Here is a 25,519-nt window from a genome sequence, read left to right on the forward strand (position 1 = left end):
AATAAAACCATGTAGCAAATAAAAAATCCTTTTGCGGTAAAAATTTTTGCGTTTAGGCAAAGTAGAAATTGTCAAAATATAAATACTAAAAACGAAAATTTATGTTTAGGCGAAGAAAATCGTCTGCAATTAACGGAAACCACTTGGCGAACCGACCTAGCGAATGAGGAGAACACATTTAATATGTGATTTAGTATATTTTTCATAAACTAGGATATTTCCTAATAACGAGGTAGTAAAAACGTAAACCATAGCCATGTAGCCGCCAAACGCGCTAGTTTCCGTTAAATCCAGCATAGAATACTAAAACATGGAATGGAAACTCGGCAGAAAGTGCGTCGTCACGCACGAGTAACACATTTTCATTTTCGCGTAAACTCATGCGTGACGAAAAGAGTTTCCATTCCATGTTTTAGTATTCTATAATTTCCCCTTTTTCTATGCATATACCTAAATTTTCGTTTTGGGTGCTTGATACATACATTGCTGTACAAATACTGCTTCGTCTAAACGTGAAATATCCCCCGAAAACGCTACGTATTTTTACTTGGTTGTGCAGAACGCTGAACCCACATTTTAGGAACCCAGAACCAGGTTGAAAACATGGAACTGAATCCACTGTTTTTTTTTTTTGACAGACAGGGTCATGACCTTTGGGTTTTTCAATTATTTATAAAAATAGTTTGGTGCCAAACACACCAAATCATGTTCTGTTTCAAAAATTTCAGACTGACCAAAACATATTAAATCTGCAGAATGTCAAAGAAAAAGGTGAATAGATTTATTAGCAACATACAACTTCAACGAATTTTTTTTCCACATAGTATGTAAACATTTTGGTAAATTAACCAAAAATCTAGTAATAGTCCCCATGGTTTATCCAAGAATAGAGTTGTTGACTGTGCATACATACAAGTCTACAATACTAGCATAAAATGATTGTATAGTGCCTAAATTAGACACTCAATGCAGGAGATTGTGTAATACATTTGTATTAAAACAGGCAGAATTTTGTAAAATCAATATAATCACACAAATTTTAACTACCATTAAAAGTAGTCATATGTTAAGAATTAAACTGCGTAATAATATAGTGTCTGGGCTTTATACAATAAGTGGTTCCATTTTAAAAGCTAAACAATTCTACCAAACACAGTGATTTTATTGCGTAAAGGTTCTCACCTTCTACACTGATTTACATGAAGCGATTAAAGATAACATATTCATACAATTCTTTGTGATGCTCTACTAAATGGCGAGGTTGACCCAGAAGCAACCCATGAAAGGCCATGTGAACTACTGCTTTTATTTTTGATACTTTTTCCAATCATTGTTGATTTATGTTGTTCATGTAAACTTTCGACCACATAAGTAAAATAAATTTCATGAGGATCATTAGTCTTTGGGGAGTCATACAAAAGCTGCTTGTTTTTTTCAATCGATTCAATTACTCGATTTTTGAACAATGTCAATTTGTTTTCGTACAAAACAGCAGCTTCAGGATTAAGAGGTTGTTGAGTGTCGATCTTGTAGAAAATTCTCCTGGTGTAAAGCAAGACATTCCAGATGTGATTCACATTTCTTTTCCATGTGGGAAAAGCTCGTTGAACATCAAGTTTACCCGTATTGGGTTCAATTAATGGATGAAAAGGAGCACTATCAAACAAAATTTGAGGGCATTCACCATCTGGGTATGATGATGGTATTGAAACACAAAACTTGAATATTCCAGACTGATAAAGACCCTGTCTTAAGAAAATAACCCCAAACCACAGCAATGGTGACTTTGCTGATGGTATAATGTACATTCCTGGTAAACTCTGCTTCTGTAGCAAATTGTATTCTGCCATCAGAGAATATTCCAAAAAAAATGGTCCATATGATTTAGGTGTGTCTCCTTCATAATGAGTAACATTCTTTTCATCATTTGTTTTCAAGTTAATTTGAGACATATTTACAGAAAAAAAAGCAAAAACACCTGTATTTCACAAGAAATCGTTATTCTTATATTACTCTGTGTATTTGATGTGAAATAAATAAAAAAACATCTTTATCAATACTAAGGAAACATGACACCAGTGGTTCCCAAACTTTTTAGGTCAACAACGATTGCATAAATATGTAAAATAAATACAGGCTAATTGAATATAAAGAAAAAGGTTTAACGCATCCTTTTCATTTTGAAGTATATATATATGCAGTTAATTACAACATAATATTTACCGCATAGCTATCAGAGTAGGTACTCTGGTTACTTTTTAACTGCCAACTCTTGCTGTATTTTAATGACACAAATGCAATTAGTCCCTATTCTGGCTGGTAAAAATAATTTTCTTGGCTCTAAAGTCTCTTAGGTAACACCTTATAATCACCATAATTCTGAATAATGGGTGATTTGTTAAGCATTAAATCATGGTGGTGGGATAAAATCCAAATACGGCAAATAGCTTGCAGCAACAGCAGTGTTTAGACCTCTGACATCTTTTGTGAAATCTTGAGGCTTCACTCCTCGAAAATGTCTTACATTTATAATTTATCAATGTGAGGGATAGGGCCGTTCTTTTTTGAACCATGGTCTTTAATGCATGGTTTTGTGGATGACAATGCACATCACAGGCCGGCTGCATAGTGCTTTTGTTACACTCACAAGTGAAACACAACTAGTAGTCAGTAAGCTAAATCAACTTTCGTCAACATAATAACTATCACATCACAGTTACCATTGTAACTAAATTGACATTAAAATGAACTCCCGTAGTCGCGTATTACCAACAAAAGGCCAAATCTTAGCCTAAATTTATTGTACTAGGTTTCTGCACACAGAAATATTAAACATGGATAGATCATAAATTGGTCGCTATTCTAAAAACTTTTAATGCCTCCCCCCTGTTTAAGAACCCCTTAAAGTGGGCACCAGTGCCCCTGGGGAGTGTTTACAAAGGGCTAGAGAATAAATGGGCATGGATAATAATAGGCAGTTCAGCATTTAGTAGTCACAGCTGTCTGATATGCGACATACGATATCACGTTGAAAGGACGTTATATTTCATGTCTCAAGTTTAAATTACAGTTTGAGAAACTGGTGTTATTGCATCGGCCTTGTCCATTGATATTTTATTGATGAAAATGCAAAATGTATTTGTCAATTTTTTTGCCAATTGAAGGGGTGCTTTCACACCAAACTCTTAAGGGGAAACAAACCAAAAACACTAATCTTGGTGACTAAAGCTGTCAACGACCCACAAAATGCAGGTTCTTTGGTGGACAAATTGCTTCTAAAATCTCGCGTTGACTTAAAATACACTACATTAGTACTTAGTAGATCACCCTCATTCTACCAAAGAGACGCTAGTCGACAAAACTTTTCTTCCAGTCGACAAAACTTCAAACGCACATAACTCTGCCGTTTCTCAATGGATTCTGATAATTTTTTGGCACGATGCATAGATTGACACAACATTTAAGAAAAAAAATTATTAATTTTGAACGAATTTTGTACCGCATATTAATATGCAATGTCATAAATCAGCTATAACCTTTTTCTGGATGAAATTATCCAAATTGGCAGTAAGAAAAAAGTAAAAATCCCCAAGGAATAAAAAATTGTTTGTCGACCTGAAAATCTATGATATCCGTGCTGCCGTTAAAATTACAAGAGTTACCCAAAGCATGAACGTGTGGAAGGATCGAATGGCCACGCCCCGATTCCTGAAAGCTTGAATGATATTTTTTGCGCTAATGCCCCAATGCTGATATTGCGACAAGTTTGATTTCAGTTATTTGTTAAATAAACATAAAAAACGTCTGTTAAAACTTGCTGTCCGAGATATCCCCGGTCACGTCCGATGTTACCCCGGTACCGGGGTAACATCGGAGTAATGCTTTACTAGTTATAACATCATTTTAAAAAAATATGAGCAATTTTCCAAAAACCGTCCGAGGTATCCCCGGTCTCCCCTACAGTTAAACCAAAGTAATGACTTTTGTTTAGACTTTGCGGATCTGAGTATGCCCGGAGGACCATTTTACTATTTCAAAGCTGTTTAAACATAATACAGCAATTCTATTAATGTTGAGTTTTCGAATAGCCCGCGGTAAACTGGTTCTGGGAATTGTGGTGTTTTTGCAATTGCGTTTGCTGTAGCCTTCAACCAAATCAGGTGACTTATGACGAAGGCAATTTAAGGTCAGTAAGAAGTTAATTATAAATAGAAAACCTAAAATTGAACCAATAAGCATCTATTGCAATTGCAGATTGGCTGAAAACATACAGCAGATGTTAATAGAGTGTTCTAAATGTAAAGAAGGGTATCACCCAACATGTCTTAAAACCAGTTTGCCTGAATCCGCCGTAATTGAAGATGTCCCTTGGTTTTGCGGCCAATGCTAACTATTTGTTTTTGTTTTTCAGGTTTCCGAATTTTCATTGAAATATTACGTTTCGTTAATTTACCTTTCTCAATTTAACAATTCTATTTCCACATGCTTACAAATAACAACATTTTGTTTTATATTTATCCAGGTTTTAGCACATAGGAAGTTTTATAACCTTTGAAAATGTTCTGAAAATAACCTTATCATTCTGACAAACGATGAATCTTGCGGACTGTTAAGTAAAAGATGTGGATATCTCATTTTACGTTGGGAATGGTATGATTATGATACACGAAATATTGTGCAAGCTTTGCAATGGTGGTAGAATTGTTTTTCCTGTCGATCTGAAGCCAAAGTAAGTAAAAAGAATTTCTGGCAGAATTCTGGCAGAATAATTTTGCCAATTTGCCATATTTTTCAGGTATAACAGGCATTTACTTCAAAGTTGTGTTTTTTGAATTTTAAGTAAACAGTTCACACCTCAAATCACATTAAACAAACTTTTTCGCAGCTGTATCCATCAAAAACAATGCAAATTTAAAAAATCGTCTCTTTTTGCTATTAATAATAATGGCGGCATGCGAAAAATGTCCCCAATTCAAACAATTCCGTATATGCTGCAGACAGATGGATGGACACTGTTTCGACCTAAAAGGTCTTATCTTTGCAGCTGGTTTGACTAACAGACGACTTTGTCGACCAAATGGCCAAGCAAAGACTTTCACTTTGTGGTCAAACAATTCTGCTCAGGGTTGTGGTAATAGGTGCCAATATTGACCAATATCAAGAGAACAGAAATTTAATGCTCTACAACATGCAATTAACAGATTTAAAATTAAGACTGACGACTTCCAAACCGCACATTGAACATGACCCGCTTTTCGCGAATCAGCATAATGGCGGCATGAAGAAAAACTTCCCTAATTCAAACAATTCTGCTCTGCGTTGTGGTAATAGGTGCCAATTTTTCACCAATATCACGAAAACGGAAATTTAATGCTCTACAACATGCAATTAACAAATTTGAAATTAAGATGGCGGACGACTTCCAAATCGCCCATTGAACATGACCCGCTTTTCGCGAATCAGCATAATGTCGGGATGCAAAAAGACATGCGTAATTTAAACAATTCTGCTCAGCGTTGTAGTAATAGGTGCCAATTATTGACAAATATCACGAAAACGGAAATTTAATGCTCTACTCTACGACATGCAATTAACAAATTTGAAATTAAGATGGCGGACGACTTCCAAATCGCCCATTGAACATGACCCGCTTTTCGCGAATCTGCATAATGGCGGCATGCAGAAAAACTTCCTTAATTTAAAAAACTGTACTTAGCGTTGTAGTAATAGGTGCCAATATGGACCAATATCAAGAGAACGGAAATTTAATGCTCTATAACATGCAATTAACAGATTTAAAATTAAGATGGTGGACGACTTCCAAATCGCCCATTGAACATGACCCGCTTTTCGCGAATCTGCATAATGGCGGCATGCAGAAAAACTTCCTTAATTTAAAAGATATGAGTAATTTAATTTTGGGGCTGGCAAAGACCGCCGAGAAAAACCGACCAAATTGATTTTTTTTTAATTACGTAACACAGTTATTCTATCATAGTACCACATTTTGTCTGGCAGTAGCTTTGCCTACGAGTTCGTGTCATAAATGATTAGATTAATTCGGCACAATCAACCACTAATGTATTTTTCGCAATATAGTTCGTAACAAGAAATGTTGGAATCATCTAAATAAAGTCAACACTAAGGTGAGGTTAGACTTATGACAGTTATGACATCACACCCAAAATGACACCATGTAATGTCCGTGAGCAATGAAACGCACCATCCCCGTCTTATTGAAGTACAGAGCTGTGTCGTTGCCTTTGGTCTTCCGATAATCAGGGATAAATAAGCCTTTGGTTTGTGACGTCACAGTGACATATTTTTGTATGATGTAAAACCTTGTTCTGACCTTTGAGGTAACGTAATTTGTGGATAAATTTGTAGACGAAGGTATGATCGATTTATGACAATCCATATTAATATCTGTCTGGAATATGGTCGGTAACTTTTATATTTTGATAAAGTAGCCTACATGTCATTCAATTCAATTTGTTTAAAAACCATCGTATTCCCTTGCTAAACGGCAAAGTTATGTGTGTTTAAAGTTTTGTCGACTAGCGTCTCTTTGGTCTCTGATTTAACATATGAAACTGCAACGATGGCCACATAAGGTAGCGCTTTTTAGCGCTGGTCGACTAAATATATGTGGATAACATCAAACGCACAGAACTTTTTTAACGCTGTTTAACGGATTTCGATGATTTTTTTTTTTTTTTTTTTTTTTTTCACGGGGCCAGTTTTAATAAGCATTAACTAATGCAAAAGCTCATCTTTTAGTAATGCGAGGTGACAGATTATTTCTTCGTCACATTGATTATAGTATCCGCTCTTAAAAATACTTTATAACCCTCAAACAAATGTCCGAAGCCTGGAAGCAAACTTCGACATTAGTGCCGTTGGTCCCAAATTGAGAGGTCCAGATGGGGTTGACGAAGTGCTTATTCTCCAGATCTTTTTGAAAATAATTCCATAGTTTAAGCAAAAGCATCTTTGCGTAGGCCTACCAAAAAACATGTGTGTCTGAAGCCAAGATTTTGGAAGCGTCTATACAATTAGCTTAAAACAGCCAACATGTTTGGAGGGGGCGCTGTGTCCCAAACGGTAAATAATGTGTGAAACAAAGCAACAAATTTCGTTTGGATATTACGTTCTTTAGAACTTGCGGTAAAGCATAGCTGGAACACCACCTGTTGCGCACCCAAGCGTATTAACATGATGTTCAGAAAATCTGACGCAATCAGTGTTGCCATTTGGGCGGTTTTTACGCCCAATTGGGCAATTGGGCGTGTTGTCTTGGGTGTTTGCACTTTTTTATTGCACCTTGCGCTTTGGGCGCATTTGGGCGTGTTTAAGAAATTTAAAAGTTTGATAATTAACTCATTAATTATGTAACAAAACGCTGTTTCAGCCGTATTCAAAATACTACAAACTGACCACATAACGAAATATGACGTCATAAATCATATTGCAAAGACGACTGTGATCAAAGTAATGAGTGTTACAGGTGTTGCGTCCTGCTCACGGTCTTAGTTTACGGTTTAAGTGTTCAACCATAAGCATAAAATGACCATTGGTGTACGTAACTGATGCAGAAATTGGCGCTTTTGGGCGTGTTAAAACAAAAAATTAGGCGCTTTTGGTAAAAAAAATCTGGCAACACTGGACGCAACCAGTGGTTTAAATGTAGTTGATGTGGACGATAACCGTGGATTCGTGATGGTAAGTTGCAAACACTAACAGAAACTTGCAACCCTCGCCTGTTTTATCGATACCCTTATAGCTTCGGGAAAACCCCTGTCAATAGCGCCAATAGCGATGTTGATAATAATAAGCCGAAAACCCTGATGTGAACTCACATTCTTTTCAAATTGTACATAATTTTGTGTGACCAAAATGTTTACTTTGGTTATGTTGCAGAAATGTCGTTATTGTTGCCGCCTATGTTTACCACTGTCCGAATGAACAACTTACATCCAGATGGGATAGATAAAATATTTGATGAGCTTCAGAGATACATTCAACAGGTATATACTAACCGAAATAAAGCACTTTTGTGATTCAATACTTGAATTTTATGAATTTATTGTTATCTAACATGGTCAAATTAACAAAATAAAGTATATTGCTGCATAGCATGTATTTTGCTTGTAGCTTGAAAGCAGCCTTAGTGAACCCAGTGGTAACTTGACAATATTTCGACACCCAAGATTGCCAAACTTGTGTGTGATTCCATCAATAATCCAAAGTGTGTACCCAGTTGGCCAAACCGTTGTGGTTGATAAACTGTGTGGAATGGCAGTCATGCGTGGTGCTGATGTGTTTATTCCTGGTGTTTTGTGCATGCCTAAAGGTGAGTTTAAATCTGACGAAAAGATTGTAATCGGTGAGTTTTGTGGCAAAAATGCGATTATATATATTATTTTAAAATTTATTTTTATACTGCACTAATTGAACTGAGGAAAGGCATTGTTTGATATTGCTATAAAACAAGCAATGTTACATATGATGCAAAAACATGTGCAGTGGTACTTCTCAAAAAAAGGCAATCTCAGCATTATACATAAATAATATTGTAGCTTACTGTATGATTTATCAAACTTTACAGGGCTGAGTGCAGGTGACGTTGTTGCTATTTATGTTCATATTGGTGGAAAATGCTTGAAGGGAATGACTGAGTTTAATGGTGAAACTCTATTTATTGGCAATGCTACTTCACTGGTTTCAAGATCAGATATTTTTGTAAAAAAGGTCTTTGGTCATTTTCTCTTTGTTTTATACGTTTCGATTTGTTTGTACATTTGTTATCACATTGGCAATGTCTCTGTGACAATGTATATTGCAAAGTAAAAACATAGCAGCTATAAATGCGTCAATACAGTGTATGTAGGTGACAAAAGGAATAGCTTTCAAAATGAAACAATCCCTGTTTTTCGCTCCATGTTTGGACAATGTTTTATCAGAGAAGATTTTTATGCAAGTTAGTACTTTATTGTATTTTTTTTTGTTTTATTCAACACAATAGTCCCCTGACTAACTTTTGTGATGTGACACAAGCGTTGAAATTTAATTGGGGCGTAGGTATTTATTATATCCCTATACTGTATTAAGACAATTATGATTTAAATTTAATGTTACACAGTCACCAATTAAAAAGGAGTATATATGCACAGTTTGTTTTCAGCCTTTTGGGAATGTTTTTATCCAACAACATCGCAGTGATATATTAATTTTTTAACAGAATATTCCATCTGTTGTTGTGGGGCATGTTTTGGATCCTCAGCCAGAAGAGGTTGTTTTAGATATGTGTGCAGCTCCAGGGGGAAAACTTTTGCATTTGTATGAATTGATGGAAGGAAAAGGCACATTGGTTGCTGTTGACCGATCTGAACGTAGAACCTCAAAAATGGTTGATAACATTAAAAAAATGAAAGCAGACCCATCTGTCTTTAAAATTATAACAACAGATTCACGGATGTTATGTAGTGATGTTATAAGTATGTTAATGTTGGTTTGAACCAAAACAAATTAATAATATCCTTGTATATACATAGATCAAGATAAGCTGGAATTTGCTTCATTTGATCGAATATTGTTGGATGCTCCTTGTAGTGCCTTGGGTCAGAGGCCAAGGATAATAATGAAGAATTTGGAAGAAACACCAAACACACATTATTTGTTGCAAAGACAACTTTTCTCAGCAGTTCGTGTTTAAAATTCTTTGATTTTATATTAGACCTATAAACAACAATTCAGTTGTATAAGTATATTCTCATCCAAAGAACACAGCACTGAAACTAGAAGAAATCATTAAGCATATAGATAACATGTTTATTTCAGCAAATTTTTTTAAAAGCAGCAATTATTTGTATTGCACTCACCAAATTTGTGCATTAGATTGCTGTGACTTAAAATTGTTTGGACTTAAAAACTTATAAAAATTCTCATAGTAAAATATACTTGCAATACTTTAACAAAAGTCGTTGTTCAATGAATAGTAACTTGAATCCATTAAACGTCAAAATTGTCGTAGGTCAAAATTTTGTTAACTTGGATCTCCTGGGCATGTTTGCATTTTGTGCAAATCAGTATCACAACTCACTTATTAAAAGGCGGTCATAGGTTGTTTGTGGACAACTCTACCCAACGAAAACACAAATACGTTCTTTCGATGCCCACAATAAAATAACCTTAAAAGTTGCGAATGTCTGGTCATCCGCGTGTGTTGCAATCTTGCGCAACCCGTTTGTCACCAGATTACACATTGTGACTTTCATTTAACTTTACACAAGCAACGCATTTTGTCGGCTGCGTTGAAAGGTATCGGCCCTGATACCGACATAGGATCGGTTCCGAACCAATACTACCGGTACCTTAAAGTATCGGGTATCGGTTCCGATCCGATATTATCGGACATACCTAAAATCTGATATAATTAGCACACTAAAATTACTATTTTTAACTTTAGGCAGTTAAACTTTTAAAAGTCGGTGGAACACTGGTTTACAGTACATGTACAACAGCAACGGAAGAGAATGAAGGATTAGTTGAATGGGCCTTGAAAAATCATGGTTGCATTTCATTGATAAAGCAGGTAAAGCTATGCACGTTGGTTAAGCTTAAATTAACTAGTAAGTTTTTTTTGGAGCAGCTGTACATTAACTTTTTTGCAGTCTAACACCAATTTCTAACAAAGCTATATCTTGGCTACCACAATGGAGTTGTATTTAGAATACAGTCATATGTTAAGGGTTTTTTTATTTAAGGAGCCACATCTTGGACACTTTGGAAGAAAAAATGTATCTTCTCTTACACAACATCAACTGGAATGTTTGCAGGTTTTTGAACTCCCAGAACCAGTAACACTCAACGATTTTACTAAAAATCAAACTAATAGTTGTTTCATGGAACAATTATTTGCAAAAAACACATTACCTGAACAGGACACTATTGGATTTTTTATTTCAAAATTTCTCAAAATATCCTGAAATGCCGTTCATTTTTGTGTGAAACAAACACTCGTTTTGTATTTAAAATTTATTGCATGTTATGCATCACAAAATGCTGTCAACACAGGTAAACTTGTAGCTTCTTTCTATGTGGTCATTTTTGTTAGCTGTTTCCCAATCTGGTAATATATCACTGTTTGCAACCCAATAGTCTTCAGATAAGGTTGTTCCGAACCATGTTGTTTGACTTAACTCCGCCCATTGTTGATCGATCTTGTTTCCACAGTATCTTGCCATACTGATTGACTTCGCAATGTTTTCCGTAGCTTTCAATTTGTTACCCATTAGCATGTAGTAAAGTGATAAGAAATGCAAATAACGCGGTTGAAATACGGCAAATGCTTTGCACATCTTGCTTAACTTGTTCAAAAGAGATTTGCAGGAGGAATTTGTCTGCAGAAACAATCGGTTTGTGCTAGTGGATATTAAAACACACACCAAACAATTCACCTTGACCGTTTCTTTATCGTTTGAGCCATATTTTTCTAGATTTTTTTTCAGTTCCAACAAACATGCTTCCACCAACCTTACAAACGCCCGTGCAGTAATAAAACTGTCGAAGTGTTCGGGTGCAATTTGCATTGCAAGCTAAACAAATATTTTCATGCAGCTTATACAGAACAAATATTTTCCGTTTAGAACTTTATGACATGTGCAACATAGAGATGTGCCAACACATAAAAGATTCGTATTCGGCCGAATCCAGGTAAATGCAGCCAATATTTGACTGAACTTATTGGTCGTAAAAAATCACACGCATCGTTTGTATTTTCGGTGTAGCGGCATAATTTTATTGTAATGTCGTTATTCGTGAGCTAAATTAGTCAGTGGTTGTTTTGTAAAATTCAATTTTCGTGCATAAATTCCAACAGCGATGTGCAATAACAGGTGCCATTGTTAAAATTGCTCCTGCACATCTCAAGTGCAACCGCTCAAATAACGAAATAAATTTTTTTATAAGTAGGAGGCCCAATTTGAAAAATTCGAAGTTGCGTGATATGAATATATATTATTTCGCATTACAGGCCAACTACAATTAGAAATCTGTTTTTTTTTTCAGTTTATTTGTGGCCAAAGAAAAAGTTGTGGTAAACTACAGGGCCTTTCGAACGGCAACATCGAATTTGGTGAAATTCGTCATAACTTTTGTGCGATGGACTGGAACTTAACGGCCATATATTGTTTTTGAATATTATTTTCTTTTTTGAATTTAAATAACCTCCGCAAATAGGCCATGTTAGACTTTTAGTACCGTATTCCCGCGGTTATAAACATGTTTTTGACCACCCTAATAACTACAACGCTTCAACTTACAAACCACGCATGTTTACAACTAATTGCTCAGTGACAGTGCAGAACTTGCATATAACCTTGTGTAAACGAATGGCAACCGAAACATCAATCTTTGGTGAATAACTCATGTCGGCCCCGGGTCACTATGGCATGCTAAAAGATAGAGAACCGGATGTTAAAATATTTAAATCCCACTAAAATGGGTCAATTGATGAAACCTTGCGAGGAAATCCTACATTAAAAGACTCTTGGTTGCGTGTTGCACATGTCCGTACTTCAGCAAAACAATTTTTTAGTTAAATTTGCCAAATTATAACTAAAGTAAATCCTGCCAACGTGATTGCAATAAATAGATCTGTGGCGTTCACACAGTAAGAATGGGAGTTTCCTATCCTACCTTTAACCAAGTCTTGCCATTAAATACTTCGTTTCTTCTATAGCACCAAACAGCCATGGAAGACCTAGCATAGAATCTGGGGACGTCACCTGGATACACATTTCGTGGATATGTTTGCAATTATTGACAAAAAGGTTTTATACCCATGTGAATTGATTCTGCATTTTGTAAAACCTCCACACATTTTTTTGATTTTTCCAGGCAGTATCCGGCGTCAAGTATCAGATCGAAACATAAAGTGTAGTAGGAAATTATTCCTATCTCATCCCCACTAGTTTTGGATATGTACAGCAGTAAGTTCAAAACCTCATTGCAAGCCCTTCCTCGCACAGTAAAAATGTGAATTTGGGCAATTAATGGAAGAACTGCAAATAATAAAACCAGCTGTTGGACAATTGAACACAGATTTTCAGATGAAATTTAACAACAATGTGGATCTTTAACAACATTTGATATCAATGAGTCCAGCAGTAACTTTACCACCGTAACAAGGTTATTAACCTTTTAAGCAGCAGAATAAACGTCGTGTGTTATTCTAAAAACAGAAGAAATATCACTTCATTGGTTACCTAGCAACTTGATATCTATATCCCCAAGGTCATCTGCCACGTTGTAGGCCCTGTACCCCGCTGTGGTTGCTAAAGCTAGTTTGCCGTTACAAAGACGAACAGAGCAGCTTACCTGGAAAATGAAAATGCGTTGTTATAGTGGTTGCACAAGTATAGCCACATTTTGCATCTTCAAACAGGGTCGCTTCCAACACGTTGTTTATCAACAGTAGGCTATCATTTAATAATCTCTCATAACTTAGTATTCCAAAGATTGTTTTGTGACTTGTAGCTATGTAGTTATAAGGTCTTTTCTATATCAATGCACACCGTATACACATCTCGGCCATATTTTAGGGTAGATAGAATATTTCAACGTTACTACAAAAGTTAGTTCCAAAAAGCAAGTAAGCTATAATGTTAATACATTTCATGAAGTGCTGAAGATTTTTAATCTGGCAAAAGCATTAAATCTTTTTGATATAATTGCTCTTACGAATCCCCAATCAAATTTCCTTTGAGCTACGATTGCAAAACATTGTGTTTGCTATTTACCAGGTGCAGATGTCCTGTTATATACAAGTCTGACGCTGTAAGTTTCTTTGGTAATTCTAAGCAACGTGCTGTAGCCTTGCTCTCGTAATATACACTGGAGGATACATCGCCGTCAAATTGGTTTAGCTGCATCATATACGTATATGCAGTAATCAATTCTTGCCAGTCGTCATCGGCCGCTTCAGCACGATTCACCTGCAGGAATTACCGTAAATCAGTTTTTTATTTTTGTGTTGCGAAAATACAAGTAATAGCAAGCTCTTCGATATTAACAAATCGTAAATTTTCACCTGTCTTAAAGCCACAAGTTTTGATAGCTGCAATCGATTTGACACTCTTTTTAGCGATGGAATTATTTGCCAAACATAAGATAGGCAGCGAACTTGTTCAACGTATCTGTTTGCCAGCTTACTTGATGCACTTCCGATATATCTGTTGGAACAAAGTGCAAATTGCTTTTCTGTAAATTTTTTTTTGAAAAAACATATAAAATTACCGATATACACAACAAAAGTTGGAATTTCGACAAATTTCCGGTAATTTTTTAAAAAAGTGAAACGTAATGTAATTAGATCAAAATCAAAACGGTGAAAGTGGCGAGAAAAGTGGGTGGTAAATTTGTACAACAGTGAAACAACCCACTTGTATTTCATACTTGGTCTTATTAGTAATAAATTGAAAAAGTAGGCCATGATTACCTGCTTGGATGTTTAATGTGGAGGTTTTGTCGCCTTCTTTCCACTATGGAGTAGATAAATATGATAAAACGATTTCGAGGCAGTTTGCTGCGTAAAATTGTGAGAGCCTGCAAAGTAAAAACGATTTGATCAGTTTAATTTTAATTTTCTCATTTTTCCATTAAAACCTTTAAAAAATGTGCAAGAGATTCGTCTAGTCGCCCTTGCTGAAACAAAACTTGTCCCATCAGACTCTCAATTCTTGCTTTTGTATTTTTGTTCACAGACAACACCTGCACAAAACGTGGATAAACATACAAGCTACAAGAAAGCTGAAATATTTGCATTTGCTTAACAAACGACGAGGCATGCAAAAACATTCTAGTTTTATTCATGGATCCGACTTCGCGTCAACAATGGGCCTGACGTCACGATGCTGCAGGTAAAGGTTGCTCGAAAATGCATTAGTTTAGATAAGAGTCCCTCAATAAAACGCTTGTAGCACAGCGGTAAATCTTTTGGGGGGGAAATTTTACGTGAAGACGAAGCAAAATTGTCGTGGAATATAAGCACCAGGCACTTATAACGAGATTTTGCGTTGGGCAAAGAAAAACGTATTGACTTGTATTCTTTCGACTATATCTGCTTAGCGTAATTTTTTTCCCGCAAAAAGATCTTTTGCAGCGCTACAAGCGTTTGATTGAAGAACTACCATCTAAACCAGGGTCTCAAACCCAAACATCTCGTAGAGCCAACTTACAAAGTAACTCTGGGGCCGCACTATGAGAACTATGCTGTTTTGGTTACCAAATATAATGCACAACAGGAATAAACTGTAGTTGAAATAGTGTGCCTCTAAATGGGCTGAGATGTGCCGCAAACGTTTTGTCAATTAACAATAATTTATGAAATGTTGCAGAAAGCGTTGTAAAATCGCCAAATAACAAGATCAGCTTACAAAGGAACAATGGCTTCCAGTGACGAAACAAATACTTCCCAAAAAAAGACTATTACAGCTTTCCCCAAACTGAAATTACAGCTTTCCCCTACAATAAATGTATCACAAGCATTTTAATCGGTTCCGAATAAAACAAATTATGTAGTTTTAAATTTTAAAATACTTCAAGGGTCACACAAAAAGCTGTCGAGGGCCGCGTGTTTGAGACCCCGGATCTAAACCAATGTATTTTAGTATTGTGACGTCAAACCCATTGTTGATGCGAAGTCGGAAACTTGAAACAGTGGAGATATACCGATGTTTATCAATTATTTCGCAAAAGAACAGCCAAAACTAAGCAATGATGGTCGCATATACAACAAAGATAGTAGGCTTTGAACAGGATTAGGCGTCCCGTGATTCTAAATATTTGGCAGCATATTAACTGATTTTTCTACATAAATTTCAGAAATTGCTTCAGAACAGAATAAACTTCAGAAACAGAAATTGTTTCTGTAGTTATACGCTAACATCTAAAGCAAATGAGAAAAAAGTTTAATACCTTGATGTCATCTAAGTTTAAATCGTCGTTCTCGGTAAAGTTTGATACAATGTCCAATCCTCTGTCAAGATTTTCCACAATTTCGTCAGCTTGTTTGAGGTAGGCAAGTGCAGAAGCAAGAGACATAATGGCGATGCATGATTCGGCCGCTGACAAACAATAAAAATGACGCAAAATTTCCTATCTTATTGTATTTGCCTTGTACCTTTGAGTAAATACTCAATGGTTTTCTCAGTGTTTAGCGCCTTTCGCCAGTGGGAAACGACATTTGCATACAGCATTGATAACACATCGTGAATTTCATACGGTGTGTGAAGCAAACTGTTAACTTTTAAGTCTGTCAACAAATATGTTGATTTTAAATATTTAGTACGGAAGTCAAATTCATCGCCAGTGTCTTACGAGATAACCTCTTGGCCTGGTCTTCAGTGCTGTTGAGAATTCGGTCATATTCCTGTGCGAAACCAACCGATTCATTCCATAGCGGACTGTAACTTATTCTTCGCTGGTCGTGATTTATGATAGCTTCCACACGCTGCCCTGCACTTTTACTGGAAGCAATTTACGTTTTTTCTTTCATATTTATATAATTTAAATACAACTTACGTCGAGGTTTCTGCAACAAAAGTTTTATTTCTCACATCGTCGATATGTACTTTAAAGTCCTCTGAAACAACAAAACAACCACAGTTGGACTATTACTGTTATGTAACAGCCGCATTGTATGATTTAACATCACTTTATTTATTCATTGCTGTGCATGTTTACCAAGATTCGACGATAGGCACAGCTTACGAGCATCACTCAAAAATTTCGACACAGATTCGGGAGTGTTGTCCTCTATAAAATCTTTTGGCATGACATCTTCCTATCAAGTATTCGTATGTCAAGTGTGCTCAAAACAAATTCATTCTACTTTTATTGCCATTTTTTTACGCTTAATTCTTTTTGTGTGTACACGTATTTTGTTACTCGTGGTGCATCAGTAATTGTGAAAATTAAAAAAAAAATTTAAAACCCGAGATAGCCATTAAAGTTTAACAGAAAATATTATGAGGTTTTAAAAGTAAGCGGTGGACAAATACGTAAAATGCCCACCAGTTGGTTACCACAGAGAGAGGCGAAAGTGGTGCATTTATTGTGTATTGTATCTCGTGAAAAACGTAGGCCCATCTTGAAATTGGTAGTGCATTACTACTTTGTGTTTTTTTTTGATTCAATGAAATATCTATTTGTAAACTAATTACAAATACTGATTAGGGATCTTTACAAAAAATATGTAGGCAGTAAAAGACGACATAATTAAATACCACTAGTTACTGTACTTTCAAAGTTAGTGGCATGCACGTAGATTTTTTTTTTCCAAGTGATTCAGTGTTCATCCTCCCAATAACAGACCCCTGTGAAATTCGGCGCTGGGTGTTAAGAGGAATGCTTAGATGATTGATGTTTGCTTTATCCTGTGACGTTGCAAAATTATCTACAAAGTAAGCGGCGGTTCAATGGACTTTATATAAAAGTAACCTGTATGTTGTGATGTTTGACGATGCTTTGACTGCTTTTTGTTCCAAGCTGTTTTGAGCTAGAACGAATTATCTGCAACATAACATTTTGTCAAGTAATTTGGTAAAAACCTAAATCAAAAAAAAAATTAATGTATCGAAAAGACACATGCTAAGCTATTTTTCGAAATCAAGGGCGACAAGAGTTTATCTGAGACTGCCAACAAAAAACACTTACTGGTCTGGAGGAAGTAGTAGAAGAGGAAGAAGATAAGCTTTTTGAACCCGTTGAATGCGTAGACCGCTTTTGCATGTTCGCCGCCCACCCGGGACGATCCTGATTTTTAATCGTATCGGTTAAAACGACAGCTATTACTCCCCAAAAGACCGGTTACACAAAAATGGTCAAGACTTAATCTTAAACTCTACTCTCTATATAAAAAAATCATCCAGTGTCTTACGATTGCTATTTTACTTCCACCAGATTCATTGACGCTTGGTCCTAGATTACAAAAAGCTTTGCTCAGTCGAAACTGGTTTGTAATAACTTCGTCTGTTGAACCCGTAATTAAAACCTGCTCAAGAGACGAAGCAATTTACTAGGCGGACTTATTTATGTTTGGCAATTTTACTTCATTAATTTTTCCCTCCAAATAATTGGCGCACGACTCGTGCAATGATCTTCTTTGATCTTGCAACCATAGCTTATAACTAGTTTCTTGAACCAGGGTGTTGTGAAACTTCAGTTGCATGCACCTGAATTATTAATATAGACAATTTCCTGAACATATTTCGTAAAACACAAAAAGATTTTACAAAGTTGAAGTTTCCTCTTCGCTTTTTGGCATCATGTCTGTTTCTTTGTAGCAATAACAAGTAATTGAATGTGTCATTCGTCCTTGTTGATTCTGTAGCATAAAAACTAAACGTTTAAACGATAAATTAACTTTGACTGCAATTAAACTTTTCTTACACTGCCTTTACGTAATAGATTGTTTGTTTCATGTGGCTCTGATGCACATTCAAACACACGTGTGTGCATCAGACGATAAATTGCTTTTTTAAATTTTTCGTCGTTACATCCAGGTACGACTGATTTTAGCATTTTTCGTGAAACGTTTTCTCCAATGACTGCTGCACATTTTACTACCAGCTGTTCAAAAGGTTTCATGCGATCAAGTCTGGCAAGAGCCATGCCCCTGATCGAAGCCGGAACAGGGAACTGTCGCAAGTTAAAGTTTGGTTTGGTAATGCATTCCATCGCGACGTATTGGCTTGTGGCGCTTTTCAGGCAATTCAAAGACATTTTCTCCTGACTGGGTGTTTCCTCAAACATGTCTATGATAACGAAATGAAGAGAGTGACAGCACGTTAGTTCGTTTTAGGTCGAATAAAAAGCAAAACTTTTTGATACTTGCTGATAGACTTACCTATAGTGCTTGTTTTGTGCCGACGAATTCGGGTGGTCCAACTTGGGAGTCGCGGTTTTTGAAAAGGCAAATCCTGTGTTAAATTATGTTTAAAAAAATATGTGATAAGCAGAAGCTTGTTCAACTCCTTACCCTGTCGTCAATGTTTTTATCTGTTTTTCTACTCAGTGTTTGTTTCTGTTCACGCTGTTCTGTGTTTGAACTCTGAAAGTTAACAAAGGGTTTGTAAAAGATGTTAGAAAAATTATTTGAGTATTTTTGTCGGCATGTATTTAGCGTGTTTCAGTTACGTAACCTCGACCTGTGGACAACACGTATATTATCTTTTTATTTCCTATATGCCCGGTAGAGTGGTGTAATTAAACTTTATTGTGTATCTTTCTATAAATTCTCAACAGGAATTTTACTACACCACAATGTACATAATTCTCATTTAGGTCTGCTTAGAAAATTATAATCGAAAACGTCAATTTATCAGTGAAAGTTTTTCAATTTGTATGTGTAAGGTTGTATATCAGTCATACTTAATCAAAATGCAGTAATTGTTGTTTGATTGCTTATTCAACTACTTATTCCTGGATGGGCCAATGATGATTTTGCGTAACGTTCAAAAACACCACCATGTTTTTCGTGGTTGGGGATACTTCGGAAATTATGACAAGAAGACAACACTTTTTGAGTTTTGGGCAAAATTATTAAATCATAGAAGATAATAAACAGAGGATGGTAAAATGATCGAATTTTGGCAGTAAGAAAGAGATAAAAAGATAAAAATTCCCATAGATAACAATTCGTTTGTTGACCCGAAAATCTATGATATCCGTGCTACCGTAAAAAGTACACGAGTTACCCAAAGCATTGGAAAATCCTGTATGTGTGGAAGGGTCGAAACGGCAAGTGGCCGCGCCCCGATTCCAGATAGCTTGAATGATATTTTATGCGCTAATGCCCCAATGCTGATATTGCGCCGACTTTGATTTCAGTTATTTGTTAAAGAAACCATAAAACGTCTTTAAAATTTCCTGTCCGAGCTATCCCCAACCACGTCTTCGGGAATTCGGGACCTGTTTAAAAAATGAGCTGAATGGGCATTTTTAGTGAGCTGAAACGAACGAAAAATCTTCTGAAAAGACTTACAACAAAATAAAATTTAAGAATGTGGCACATAATTAAAAAAAAATATATATGCAATTTTCCAAAAACCGTCCGAGCTATTCCCAGTCTCCCCCTACATCTGTTTTCGATGTGATGATATATTTAACACCGTATCAACCCATTTTCTTCGTAACTTTTTTCGTTTAAAATGTTTATTTGTCTCGATATTTCTGTGTTTTTTTAGGTTGACTATTTATATTGATTGTATACGAGCACCAATTAGTTGCAATTAGTTGTCTAAACAGATTTATGTATTGAATTATAATATAAAAATGCACTGGGTCTTCTACAACCAAGGTACCTTTGCAGACTGCCGATCATGCACCCGTATCGCAAGTTGTATTTCTATGTGAGTTCGAAAACGATCAAAGTAACAGTTTTTTGGTTGTTTATTCAGAAAAATATTTTTGCCTAATAAGGCAAAACTTTCCAGTTGGAGGGTGGACAATTGTCACCATGTATCATTGTTTTCTGTGTGGCCGTTACGGCAACCATGAATCCATGGTGGCATGACTACAATTCTATGTACCTCCAACGTATTAAACCAACACAGCCAAACTATTTCCAAAAAAGACTATGCCTAACATCAACTGCGTGATTTGTGTGCAGAAACCACCTGAGGGTAATTTATACTTGTGGACCAATGGCTGCATAGGATACGGGCACAAATAAATGTGCAAATTGAGTTTGAATCAAATTGAGTTTGATGTTACAAATAAATGTGTAGATAAGCACCCCTTATTCTGTTGCAATAACTTTGACGTTTTTCACTTGTATAATTACACCATAATTACGGAAACGTATATTTCCAGGTTAGAATCAGTCAGCTTGTGGTATATGTTATCATTTATGCATTGTTTTCTTTATCACCGTGTCAGCCTATATGTGCCTGAACGTTCGGGGCGACCATTTGCGTTGCTTTTCGTTGTTCGTGCGCTCGCTGCAGGGTCATCGACTAAGAGTTTTGTCAGCACTCAGGGTTAAAGTTGAATGGTTGGAGCCAAAAAAGTCACCTATTTAAGTTTTACTATCAAACCTGTGTTTGTACATTTTTAAACTGTGCGTTAACGTAACTTACCGGCTTGTTTAACTACCTAACTGCAGTAGCAGAAACTGATGATGCCTAATTGGTTGAAATGTATTTCTGAATAAACATCAAACGAGCTGTCCCCGTGATTGTCTTTTCGAACTTATTTTGTGATACCACAGATTTTTGCCTTTTTATACCATTTTTGTCAAAATAAATTTTCAGAAAAACATTTGCTTGAAACTTACTGTTTAGATAAGCAAAATATCAAGCTTACCCCAATATGTCCGCTTTCTTTTTTTTCAACTTCACTTGTTTCTGCATCAACCAACTCTGAAAAAATATGCAATGGCAAAACATTTTACGAAAAGTTGATACGAACGCTAAATTACTTTTTGTCATATATGTTAAAAAGTTACTGCGGGAGGAATAGGCTACTCGCCAATGTTTTTATCAGCACAGTTTTGCTTATATTTGCTGCAACGTTCCAGGCACACTCTTGCAATTTTATCACAGGCCGACAAATTTGATGCAAATGTTTGTCTTTTTAAAAAGTTTTATCAACAACCAAGCATGCTTACTTTCCGAAACAGTATTTAACTTTTTTGAATCAGTTCTTGGAGTTATTAAATATCTTTCTCCGACCCCAACACTTGGTTCATGACGGGAATGTTCTTTCGTAACAACTAAACTGTTTTGTGAAATGCCTATGAAATAAAATGCTGTGGTCAGTTTGGTTAATTGAAGCTGTGTGCAATGTATGAAAATAATTTCACCTAAAATGCTTCTTGAAGTTATTGGTATCACAAGTAATATTCCAGCATTCTGCATTTCTCGGATAAGTTGCTCACACCAAACTAAAGCAATAAAAAACCTTTTAACAACAGCAGATGTGAGAAAGTTTTTTAACTAAACATGGCCTACGTGTTTCAAAAGAAATCAAAAACAACAACAAGGATGTTGCAAAGGTTTGCTACAGCCGGTTTTTTTCTTTAGTTTTATTGTTTTGTGATTAGAGACGGGGGATTACATTCACATACCAGAGTGCAAAACACATCACCGCGATATTTTTTATCCTACCCTTGTGTTCGCAACCCTCACTTACGAGGCACTCCGTGACTTCTTTCAATTAAAAGTTGCTCCAACTGAACAGGAATTCTTTCAACTCGTAAAAACTGACAAGCCAGCGGTGTTAAATGTTCGTTCAGTAACCCAACTAGTTTCATGTACATTGTTTTTGGATGGTATAAAACCTGCAAATTATTTTAATAATTCGCAACACAAAGTATACGATGAACAATTGATCAATATTTACCTGCCTTGCAGCTGCACATGGCAACTTGTCCGGGCCAAATGGCCGCAAAGCAATTACACAGAGTGATTTAAAGTGTTTGCTTAAAGTAGTAATGAAGCCCCACGATTCATTATCGACGTTTTGAGCATCGTCCAGCGCAAACAGCACAAATTGTTGTTCGGTTACCTTCTCAACAATTTTGACCATTATTTTATGCAAAGCCTTCGTTTGGGTTTCTGGTTCCATTTGAATCACCTGACAACGTCACAGGCAACATGTTATTTAATTTCGAACAAACTAAGCAGCTAATTGCCAGTTACTTTGGGAGACAACGGAAATTTTGTGAGAAGGATGTCATTTAACAAGCAAAGGGTGTCTGTTGTTTCAGTGTCAAAAATACCAAGTAAAGATTGTTCTTTCAGTTTTCGTTCATTGCAGCCTTCCACTCCAAGTAAAAGATCAAGTAAGGTTTTGATGGCAAAAAACGGGGTGTTTTGGTCGTTAATTGATAGTGTGAAGGCAATTACTCTCACTCCCTCACATGCCGCCCTCCACTTTTTCAAGACAAAAGACAGTAGATTTTTAATGATATTGTTAGATTGGAGAAATTACTATATTAGACCTGTATTTCTTGCATGACCCTGGTCTTTCCATATCCTGCTTCCCCTTCAAACACAATAACGCGACGTTCTTGACCAAGCCACTGAAATAAAAATGAGTCAATTACAAGTCTTATCAGTGAAAATAGTAAATGAATACGGACTTGTGAAACTTTTAACTCTCGCAGCTCTTCAACAAAAATGTCGATTTCGTGTTCCCTCCCAATAATGGGGTATTCTGGCTCGGTAACCGTGGTTGTCCCTACCGGTTTTCTATCTCCTTCTGTGTAATCGTAAACTATAACTGTCCCTACTCCTTTCATTGCTTTATGTGGCAATTTTGTGAACATGTCGCTTGATAACTTTGAGTCTTTGTACGTTTCCAGGTCGCAAGACACCACATTCGGGTAGTGCATCATGAGACGAGCAGCAAGATTCACCTGTTAGATCGTTTTACAGTTGTTCTTTTTCAGAAGATGTTGTGCTTCTAAAGTACTAAAGTTTTTCTTTTGAAACCTAAAAAGAATTATCCAAACGCGAAGAACCAATTTAAGCACAACCAATTTTACTTTTGGATCAAGTTTTGTAAAAGAAGTTGTCTTTAATGTTTTTGTGTCTGCTTCAACATTCGATGGTTTATGACACAATGATATAGCTAAAAACTAGTAGGTAAATCTACCCCTTTAACCAGTTAGAAGTAATATTATAATTCCATTTGCAACTTTGCGCCTAAGTTTACTAGTTCAAGCAGATGTTTCCTCAAAAAATTAGGACAATTATAGTAAACCTTTTGTCCAATAACTGTATATTCGTGTCTTTCTTTGTGACCGATCACTCCACAGAAAACCGGACCTGTTGTTACACCAGCTGACACCAAGCAGAGAGATGATAAATTTTCTCGTAGTACCTGATTTAATTCAAAAGTTTTATTCTGTTTCAAACCCCTTTTGCATTAAACCAGCCAAACCTGACTTATTTTCCATGCAGCTTGCAGGGCGTGAGCTGGCTCTTGTTCGTGTTTGTCTCCAGGTAATCCGAAAATAATTAAAAATGTGCACCCTTTGTCAAACATGAATATCTTATTCAACGAACCCTGGCGATCTTTAACTGTGTTGAAGACTGCACAAAAAGATGCTTGCATATTTTCACATTGCTTTTCGTGATAAAGTCGGTTCCTTTCATTTAGCTCAAAGGCTAGATTGAGAAAAACTATCGAACACTGACGCATTTCCGAAAGAAATTTCAGTGGCTGATCATCGTCGAGTTTTCTTTGCACTACCGGGGTTACGAATTTCCGAGTAACACGTTCTCTCAGTGGGTCTGGTCGAATTCTTAATGCAATTCTAGCAGATACCTCTGCGGATTTAGCCAGTTTTAAATTGTTGGGAACATCGATGTAATCCTGCCATTCTTTGCGAAGGTCTCTACGCAAATACTTCACTAAACCAAATCTTTCAGAAAGAGGATCTGTGATAATGTTTTCTTTGTCTGATAACTCCATAGCATTTGGAGATAAAACTACTAGGCCGGCTTCACAATATTTTTCGGCTGCATTTACTTCTCGAACAGGTCTCCCAGCCATAACAAAATGTCGACTTTCTTCATTACCAACAAATGTTGCAAAAATTTTTCCAGCGCTTATAGCAATTTTGACACGTAACTTTACCCCGACATCTGTTTCTTGATTGTCACATTTTTCTTGAATTGCCAAACTGCATTTGGCAGCTTGCGAAATTGCGTGTGTCAGATCAGCCCGCGACTTAACTTTCCACACTGCAAGAATCGCATCCCCTGCAAACTTAAGAATATCGCCACCAGATTGAAGTATTTTTTGAACTATTTTCCCTATGTAGTGGTTTAAAGTAACCGTCAGAGCATCGGTTCCTTTTTCACTCGACATGGTGTATCGTTCGGTAAGAGCTGTAAATCCAGACACATCAGCAAAAAGTAGAACACCATCGAACTTTAATATATGGGGCACGCTACAGAGATTTTGATCAAACACAACCAAATCCGGGACATGAGATGTGAGTTTTTTCTCGACATCCATCGTTTTACTGACTTCATGCATTGAATCTTCTCCATACTTAGTACCTTCCATATCTCTGCTATGAACACAAATATCCCAACACTCTCAGAACACAAGAAAATATCGTCTTTCATTGTTTTATGCAGTTATTTTATCCCCTTTTATCACAGAAAAAAATCAACAATGCCTCGTAGTTGCGTCACAAATACCATGTTTAATGTTTGCAAAAATTGAATGATTGTCAATTGTAACTTGTAAGTTACTTTTTGTCAGCAAAATTTTACAGTGCACTTTTGTCTATTTCGAATGGATTTGTTTTAGCGAAAGCTTAGGGCCTTCTTTCTTGTTCCCAAACAAAAGGTCTTTTCATCGTTTGATTCTAGGAAATCGTATATGTTATGTTTTTCTGGAGATAATTTTTATTTTAAAATGTATTAGTGACCGTATGATTCTGGTCTATTATGCCAAAGAGGACCCAACAAAAATTCCTACCGTAATTGCTAGA

The 25,519-nt window shown here is 36.2% G+C and overlaps 3 protein-coding genes across 3 annotated transcripts; 1 reads left to right on the forward strand and 2 right to left on the reverse strand.

The window, feature by feature from the left end:
- Window positions 1–775: 775 nt before the first annotated feature.
- LOC145898426 (AKT-interacting protein-like) lies at window positions 776–1,974 on the reverse strand. Its single transcript, XM_082986871.1, has one exon. The coding sequence runs from the start codon at window positions 1,950–1,952 to the stop codon at window positions 1,224–1,226; it is 729 nt and encodes a 242-aa protein (XP_082842997.1). The 5' UTR covers window positions 1,953–1,974; the 3' UTR covers window positions 776–1,223.
- A 5,349-nt stretch (window positions 1,975–7,323) lies between these two features.
- On the forward strand, window positions 7,324–11,137 carry LOC145897308 (tRNA (cytosine(72)-C(5))-methyltransferase NSUN6-like). Its single transcript, XM_082985540.1, has 9 exons — window positions 7,324–7,722; window positions 7,921–8,027; window positions 8,155–8,353; window positions 8,609–8,751; window positions 8,891–8,980; window positions 9,242–9,497; window positions 9,555–9,703; window positions 10,469–10,594; window positions 10,767–11,137. The coding sequence occupies exons 2-9, from the start codon at window positions 7,923–7,925 to the stop codon at window positions 10,986–10,988; spliced, it is 1,290 nt and encodes a 429-aa protein (XP_082841666.1). The 5' UTR covers window positions 7,324–7,722; window positions 7,921–7,922; the 3' UTR covers window positions 10,989–11,137.
- LOC145898074 (adenylate cyclase type 10-like) lies at window positions 11,055–25,086 on the reverse strand. The gene is given in 32 exon segments (XM_082986515.1): window positions 11,055–11,402; window positions 11,460–11,597; window positions 12,700–12,788; window positions 12,843–13,064; window positions 13,269–13,380; window positions 13,803–13,997; window positions 14,093–14,234; window positions 14,501–14,607; window positions 14,668–14,772; window positions 15,979–16,127; window positions 16,184–16,315; window positions 16,381–16,529; window positions 16,585–16,645; window positions 16,774–16,846; window positions 17,304–17,438; window positions 17,503–17,574; window positions 17,719–17,817; window positions 17,942–18,055; window positions 18,113–18,388; window positions 18,445–18,818; window positions 18,911–18,983; window positions 19,043–19,114; window positions 21,370–21,425; window positions 21,674–21,799; window positions 21,869–21,949; window positions 22,198–22,345; window positions 22,408–22,641; window positions 22,707–22,940; window positions 23,009–23,089; window positions 23,150–23,425; window positions 23,773–23,892; window positions 23,953–25,086. Coding segments are annotated over 32 exon segments (5,727 nt in total).
- Window positions 25,087–25,519: the final 433 nt, after the last annotated feature.

Source organism: Ascidia mentula, chromosome 4 (genome assembly GCF_947561715.1).
Source record: "Ascidia mentula chromosome 4, kaAscMent1.1, whole genome shotgun sequence".
Lineage (NCBI taxonomy): Eukaryota > Metazoa > Chordata > Ascidiacea > Phlebobranchia > Ascidiidae > Ascidia > Ascidia mentula.